The sequence below is a fragment of the Hippoglossus stenolepis genome, chromosome 15, assembly GCF_022539355.2.
Source record: "Hippoglossus stenolepis isolate QCI-W04-F060 chromosome 15, HSTE1.2, whole genome shotgun sequence".
Lineage (NCBI taxonomy): Eukaryota > Metazoa > Chordata > Actinopteri > Pleuronectiformes > Pleuronectidae > Hippoglossus > Hippoglossus stenolepis.
The window spans coordinates 18,187,548-18,196,197 of record NC_061497.1 but is presented as its reverse complement, the minus strand read 5'-3'; the positions used below and the strand labels follow the sequence as shown (position 1 = coordinate 18,196,197).

Genomic DNA, 8,650 nt, shown 5'->3' with positions numbered 1-8,650 from the left:
TTTGGGGTAAAACAATGGATCTTATAGCAATGATTTACAAAGTTCTGCTGCGGGAGAGCTGACTAAGAACAGAAGGAGAAGTTCCATCACATTTATTTTAAAGTCTTTACACTGGTTAACTGTTGGTGAAATTGAGTTTATGAGACAGTTCAGGTTATTTGCACCTGACACCTCCGTCACAAATGTTTTATTTAACCTATGAACCAGAAAGATCCTCCTGTTCTTCTGTTTTATAGCTGCTAAGCCTGGTTATATATATATATATATATATATATATATATATATATATATTATATTGATCGATTGATATATATAAAGACAGATTTCACAAAATAATTTCACAAAACTACTAGAATTAATTGTTTTAAATTGTTTTTCAAGATTTAGATATGAAGCAACACCTAAATCAATCAGTTAATCAATCAATCAAAGCCTTCATACAAGTCCAATGACCAAAGAGTGACTGACAGTGAAAATGGACTGGGACACAATAGATAAATCCAGGCTAAACAGCTCTAAAAGAGAAGAATAAGAGAATCCCAAAGCTTCGACCTGGTACATTTAGTCAAAATTAAGCATCTTTTGTCCCATGAGGTTGGGGGTAACAGAGGCTGGGGTGATGTCAGTCTGCATCTCCTCTCGGCTCCAGTCACTGTGTGTCAAGGTGTGTGAAGGTGTGTGTCACCCTCGGAGGCAGGGGACAGTCTGACTGAATCTGCTCTTTACGTCTGGGAGGACACTTTACTGACCGCTCCACTGATTCAAACAGGCTTTTCTATTATTGTCTCCGTGCACGCAGCAGCTCTGCACCACGGTTTCAATACTTGTCAGAATTCGTCTTCTTTTTTTTTTTGCCCAGTTTTAATAGTTGGTTTGTAATAAACCGAAGGGAAACGGAAGCTGTGGAAGTGGCTCGTAAGTCGCTCACACACCCGTAAGGTTTAGGTTCAGCAGGCTGCAGAGAGGGGAGCTTGTCATTCTGTCACTGTTGGAACCTCACGTCCCAGCCTGCACCTGAAAGGAGGTAAATACACGAGACGTTCCACCTACACTAGAAGAAAAATAGCAGCTGAAGTTTTAACAGAGTGATATCCGTGAAACATGTTCACCGAAGCATCATTTGTCTCAGACTTATTTTCTTTCAGCGTGTGAGCCCTCCTGTGAGCTACTCGTCTATTTATCCACATTATGGCCCTGTAAGTGCTGAGCTATTCATTTGTCTGCTCAGCTCGGTGGCTCACACCGTCCATACGCTCCACACCACATGTTCCAACACGTTTATCATCATCTATCTCTCTCTCTCATCACACTGCGATCAAAATGAAACCTTTTTCCATGAGGGCGCAGTGCTGATGGTCTCGAGTGTTTGTTCACACATTCCAGGACTTGATAGTCAAAGTGAGCATCACCTCACACACTGCAAAAATGTTAACGTTTGCAAAACTCCAATTGTACATACTGCTCATTTAAAAAAAAAAAAAAGAATCTACAGTTGTGCCAAATAATGAAAGAATTTTCAAACTTTATTCAACCACAACAATTAACTTCAGGACGTTAGGTTTCCCCTGAGGATAGATGAGAGGTGACTCAGCGTGTGGATATTAGTTATTCATTTATTTACATCAACAAAAAACATGAATAATATTGTATTGAGGGTTGAGCTCAGTTTACAAAGCCGTTAAATATTCTCTCTTCACTTTATTTAAAAAACATTTCAAGCCAAGTCATTTTTACAGTGTCGTAAAATCCCGTTTTGCTTGAGTGCAGATCCAAAAGGAACATGTGCCACTGTCCAGCCACTGATGCATGACTGTGCTGGAATCAGTCTGTCACTGTCATAGTTTAAATAAGTCTGAACTCTTTCCCTGTTATAAAATTGAAGCTATTTTTTGTTTTGGAAACTGGAGTCGCTGTTATATAGAAACATTTTCTGTGTTTATGGAGCTTTGTATATATGTATATTTCTGTTGCTTCTCCTGGATATATTACATTTTGACTTCACATGAGAATGAAGGCGGGAGCTGGTGTGGTTTGTTCTTATGAATTTTGAATCGTTTCTTCTGACATTTTCTGGTTCGTGGAATTTCCTGGTATCCTGTTGTTTGTTTCGTCCAAATATAGAGACACAAACTCCAAGTTCTTTTGGGAGAGTCACATTCTCTAAAGTATTGATGTAAGAATCGTAACATGATATAATCAAAACCTTGAGAAACATTCAGGTCATAATATAAAAATATATTTCTACAAATCAAAGATATGAACCAATCATCTTGTATCCAACAACATTTAAAAATGGTTTGTGTTAATAAGCAGTTTGATAGTAATTTGATACAGTGGAACTCTCTCACATGAACATACTTGTTCACACCATCGTCTTTGCTCTTTTGCTTTTTCAGTTAAAACGTTTTTTTTTTCCTGTTTCCGACAGTAATCTTCAAAAAAAAACAAGAGGTACAACAAACAGCTCTTAGGTCTGTGTTTGCTAAGTGGCCATAGCGAGGGATCGGAGTACCGCTGCATGTGTCCCTTGCAGATATGAGCGGCGCCTCTGTGTTAGCCGGCGGGCGATTAAGAGGGATTTGTCTCCGGGCTTGTTTTACAGGCCAGAAACCGCGACAGGCTGCTGTGAACTAACTGAGGAAATAAGTTGTCAGGCCCGAGTTTTGTGGCTGACTCGTGTTTTATGAAGCGTTGATAAATGATGAATCTTAAAAGGCTCATGGGAAACCTTTATATAGTCTCTGCTCAGCCACACCACTTTTAAAGTTTTGCATAGAACCAAATCATCGTTTGATGATGAGGAAATGGGCCCCTCGACAAAAACATTAAAAAAGGGCCCCCATCGTTTCTACCGTACCCAGACTGAAAGAACTGCCAGTTTATGCCCCTTTTTATGTCCCTTCTGAACCTCTTTTTGTGGTTGTGTGTGACTTTTCTGTTCTCTTACATCTTTTTTGGGGTCTTTTTATGTCACTTTCTGATCATTTTGTGTCTCTTTTCCTCTTTTTATGATAATTTAGTTGTTGTTTTGTGCCATTGTTTGGTAATTTTGTCTCTTTTTGGTCCCTTTGCCTCTCGTTGTGGCCATTTTGCATCTTTTGATTGAGTTCCATGCTTTTCAAACGTGAAATATCAAACATGAAATAGTTGTCCCTTCATGCGGATAATTAATCAATGATCACAATGTGTAATCAAAACAAAAAACGTATCAATGTAAATTCATATGCTGATTAAAATACAGTAATTGCTAATAAACAAATATCCTGCCAGGTTTATTGTGCTAGATGAGCTTGTTATGGAGTCACACATGGTTCTCTGATATCTAACAGGGGAAATCAAAGAACAAATTACAGGGGTAATCTCACTCTTTCTCCTTCCTCCTTTCCTCAGCTCTGGTGGCCAGCAGCAGGGTGGAGGGGGAGGACAGATGCCCCCTTGGCCAGTTTCCATGTGGCAACCTGAGTGAGTGTCTCCCTCAGGTGTTGCAGTGTAACGGACACAAAGACTGTCCCAACGGAGCGGACGAGCGACGCTGTGGTAAGTGGATGTAATGATCATTATCTTCATTTAACACTGTCAACCAGAGGATAAAATATAAAGAATATCACTGTTCTCTCACCCACTGCCTCAACCACATTGTGTCCTCTGTGCAAAAGTATGACACCCTCCCATATGATCAGCAGAAAAGAGAAAAGAAAAATGAGGTGGTCAGAGGATTGTGTGAAAAATTCAATTCAGCAAATTCAATTTATTATATTCAATTTAGAGTATATAAATGTCAGGTTGAGGAGTAATTGCAGACATCAGATGAGGCGGCTTACGCAGGAAAGATCAATCAAACAGAAGGTTTATACAGTCTCTCACTGCAGGTAGACAAGATCATTTTATTTTCCTTTTAAGGCTTTATATATCCACGTCTGATTGGGCAACACCTCTGACACATCCACCAAAGGAGAGAAACCACCTCAAGCCAGTTGCAAACAGTCACACACAGTTCCAAACCAACATGACGTCAAGTCTTAAATCAACATCATAACAGTAAAACTTAGTTTTTTACGAGTTTCTAATAAACTGGACTAACAAGAGGTGACTGTGAAAAATCACGACCCCTATGAAAAACATGGGCAGTCGCTCAAAAAACATAAAAGCAATAACTTTGCAAGTGATTTGGCATGTAGGTGTAATAGCAAATGTCGGCCATAAAGTTTGAGATATAATTTTGAAAACCTTGTCAAAGACTGAGCCGTAAACTCTGGCTTATTTACAACCTCAAGGGAAAAAACGTCTTTCAAAGATGCTGAAACTTGTTGAACAAAATTTCATCAGCTAATTAATGAGGCCTTCACTGGCAAACACAAACTGTCTCCACTTCCTCCCATCATCCAGAAATGAGGCCAAAATATCCTGGAGATACCGACGCTGGCATGGGGATGGATCCTCGGTAGCGAGTTCCTAAAGATACATACGCTCGTTTTTTAAAGCATCAAATTAGTAATTAAAACCAAACTGACTGGATAAATTTGAACTTAGAATTAGAAATCAGGAACACTTTGTCATGATTTACCCATTTATTGCACAAATGGGAATTCAGTTATGCTTGTCGTTCCCTGGATTAGCAGAGCAGCATACTAAGATAAAACAGGGAACCCGTGCAAAAACAACCAGTGGGCGTAGCAGGCAAGATACGTTTGTTCAAGATGAACACCATTTACCACAACCATGTTTGACTTGGGTACAGTGGAGGAAGGTGGTGTGGGAGGTACAGTTGCAGTATTTGTGTGTGTGTGTGTGTGTGTGTGTGTGTGTGTGTGTGTGTGTGTGTGTGTCCTGGTAGATTCAGGAGGAACGGAATTTTCACTGGCCTCAGTATTTCTAAGAAACTCCACTTAAGTTCAACTTAAAGTAACAAAAGCAACTATAACCCCTCATAAAACTTCTTCATAATGAAATTTTTTTTTTTTATATTGTGTGATGAAACATGTAATTAAATAATTTATGCCAGAGCACTGAAAGTTATTTTTTATACGACAGTGTTCCAAAAGTTAAGCAATATTTAATGTGACACATGCACAAACAGTTATTTTAGTGAAAACACCAGAGCAGCCCCTGGAGCTGTTCTCTCCACAGGAGCTTTGAGGGCCCCAAGACAGAAGGGACGTGGAGGCCTCTGTTGTGACTCCCCTGGCTCTCTTGTGACTTCTCAGAATTATATAATATCCGGAGAATTGTTTCCAGACATTCTCTGGAGTTTGTCTTTCATGTATGAAGAAGAGATTGTGGTTGTTTGGGTCAGAAGCTTTCACAACATCAGGAAAATGTCTGGAGTGTTCCGAGGGGTGGAGCCTGTAGAGCACGCGGGAGGCAGGACATGGCGTTTTAATTCTGCCGTCACATGTTTTTGTTTACAGCAAGTCGACACTTCTCACCAAATGTTCTCAAGTTAACATCTTCTGCTGTGTCTTCCTCGTCTATGGTACCGCTTTCATCCTGACATGTTTGGGATTTTTTTCATGCAAGTATTCTCATCTTGGCTCAGGAGATCAATTTCCACACTTTTTACTAGGGGGCTGGCAGGAAAAGCTCTGCTGAATGTCTGACAGGGACACGTTGGCTCTGACATACAGCCCCTCCAGATAATTTCATCAGAAGGTCCAGAGTTCAGTTTGCGTCTGAAAGGAGCTCAGGATTGTGAGCAACTGGAAAAAACCTCCTCCCCACTTTCTATATTCTCTATCAACCAATTTCTCTGCTAACTGAATGAGTGGGCATTAACATAGATAAACACTGACAGCAGACTAAGCTGATTGAATATTTAATCTTTTCTATTATTCAATCTACTTTTGAAACATCTCTTTAACATGATAAACATTCATCTATAATATCTTTTCCCCCCCAAAAAAAATTCTGCAGGGTTATCCAGTTTTTTTGGAGGGGGGGGGGATCAAGAAGAAGCACAAATGGATCTCAGGGTGATTGTGTTTGGGCCTTCGTGCCAGTAACCAGAAACTCATTCTGTGCCGTATTACTTCTCCTCTCTCCCATCCTCACTGTCACGAGCACCAGGCTCCTGTTTTTCAGATCTCGTTTCTTCATTGTTCTGAAGGTGAAAGTCGACATCTTAAAATTTACAGCTGGAATGTTTTTAACACGACTGCAAACTGCAAACACGTAGTTTTATGTTTACAATCAGAAGGGGGATTGAAAAATAGAGCAGTTTTTTATTTACTTGCGAGGAGATTTCTTATTGACTCTTTTCACCTCTGACAAGGAGGCTTTGTTCTCACCCCGTCCGTTTGTTTGTTTGTTTGTAAGCAAGATAACACAAAAAACAACTGAACGGATTTCCACGACACTTGGTAGAAGGAGAGAAGGGCCAGAGAAGAACCCATTGAATTTTGGTGCGGATCTTCAACATTGCATTGCAAGCGTTTTTTTCAACATTCTCACTGTTTTCCGAGGGAATAATTTATGGATCTTGATAAAAAAACAATTAGGGCTTATTAAGGGAACATGTTTCTGTGCATGTGTGAAATTTGGTGCAGCTTGATTGAAGTTAAGGGAACAGTTAGGCCTCGGCGGTGATCAAGTTTCAAAATGTCAAGTTTCACAAATTTAATTAAAATAGCCATTGGAGCCTGTGTCCGACACGACTGCAGTCAAACGTATCTGCGTCACACACTGAGGGAAGCTAGGACGGCTTGGTTTATCATTCTAGTAATGCATCACACGTAGAAATGAGAATCTGACCATGATGCCGGCTCCCTCCTGTTCTGCAGCCGTCACCTGAGTCCCAACATGCTGGTAGTCAAATGTCTCCAGCACCTTTTAATTTCCATAGTTAAAATTTATTGTTATTTATCATCCATTATAAACACAGATAAAGAAAAATCTGTTGCAACATATTGATCGGACATTAATGTGCATGCACCTCAGGGAATGTTACGTTATTGCCTGTGATAAAGTGAATCCTCTGCTGCCGTCTGTGGAACTGCAGAGCTGCTCGATGCCACATCTTCTGAATACCACTTTTCTGCCAAGCGAACTTTTATGAGATGCAGGAGCTCTGATGTTTAATCTATATGTGCAGGTGCAGGTGCAGCCAATGTCTGGAGCTTTTTCTGTGTAGTTTGTCAAGTTCAGTCTTCCAGGTGCTGTTATGATCTTTATGCATGAGAGGAAACCTTGAAGCCTGTCAGTGAGATGAATATAGGTAGTTGAGTCCCACAGCAGAAACAAAAGGAACAGGTATTATCTCTCTGTGTGTGTGTGTGTGTGTGTGTGTGTGCGTGTGCGCGCATGCGACAACAGAGGCAGACAGAAATCAAACGGATAAGATGCATGTGTGCTCCAGTTGAGCGTTGTATTACTCATAACAACACTCACAATAACAATGATGTTGGCAGCTTTTCACATTTGTATTGAAGTCCATTATTTCCATTTGTTCAGGCTGAGGGGAAAGAAAAGTTTGTAGAACTTAGAAAGCAGCTTATCCATGATCTCACCCCGCTGCTCAGTTCTCCAGAAACCTGAGCGAGGATGACAATGGTAAGAAAATCTTACAGCGAGAAGCCGTGAGCGATGCCAAAACACGGGATATGGGTAATTGGAGCAAGTGAAAATAAATGAAAAGGGAAGGACAGATGTGTGAAGCTGAGCAGATTCTGGCATCTAGAAGAAACTGCCAGATACAATGTGATGTAGATATAAGGCTGTAGAGCTACAAAGTAAAGTAAAGGCTGTAAAGTAAAGCTGTAAAGTGTCCACTCTTAGCTTGCGTGAGGGTAGGATTCAAAGGAGGATGTAATTTAAGAGTATGTTATGTGACTTGTTAGAGGGCTTCAAATACACACAACTGCATCGTCTCATACCCATAGCTGGGCCTAATGTTCAGTCACAAAACAATTTGCTTTAGGTCCATTCTCACAGTTGACATGTGTGATTTCTTTAGAGAAGTTATTTTCTGGAGATAACATAAAATATGAGCCGTAAGTCTACATATAAACAAATAAAATATATCCCTCGTGTCACGTGTGCTCCACATCACCGGCCATTCCTTAACTCCGCTGCAGCGTCAGGGAGGCGCTGAGTTGCAGCTGACAGGAGGTGGGACAGCTCACAGAATGTGTTGGCATGTTTGACAGCTGGCTCTGTCTTATGGCAGATATGCAAAGTCTGTCTTTCATTAAACATCTTGAGCTGATCAGAGGGTGCAGACGAATAATAATATGAACCATCAGTGTGATAAGAACTACCTGAATGGACTGAATCTATATTTGAGTCAAATTAATTTGGTATGTCCCTACTAACACGGAGGAGGATAATAATCATTATTTATTTACAAAGGTAGAATATGTTAATACTTAAAGTGATGATTGGATTGCATTGACACATTGCCACTATTAATAATAATTATAATAACAGCTGTCAGTCAAGTAAGTTATGACCTAACTGTGGTGTAATTGTGTGGCAGTTGTTTAGAGAAAACTTTTAAAGTGTAAAATATGTGTGTTGGTGAAGTTTCGCAGTTGACGTTCCAGTAGCCCGGAGCCCACTGATGTAACAACAGCCAGATTCGATTACGTTCAGTAATAGTTACAATAGAACCAAGTCCCTGCAGGGTTTAAACTGTTGGTGCCTGTCAAGACTTCTT

At 40.2% G+C, this 8,650-nt stretch overlaps 1 protein-coding gene across 2 annotated transcripts in view; it reads left to right on the top strand.

Annotated features, from left to right (window-relative positions):
- rxfp2a (relaxin family peptide receptor 2a) overlaps window positions 1-8,650 on the top strand; it is a 42,471-nt gene that overhangs the window by 2,887 nt on the left and 30,934 nt on the right. For both annotated transcript variants that reach the window (XM_035178321.2, XM_035178320.2), the window contains exon 2: window positions 3,391-3,537. In XM_035178321.2, coding sequence (XP_035034212.1) covers window positions 3,391-3,537 — 147 coding nt within the window. The remainder of the gene's footprint in view (window positions 1-3,390; window positions 3,538-8,650) is intronic.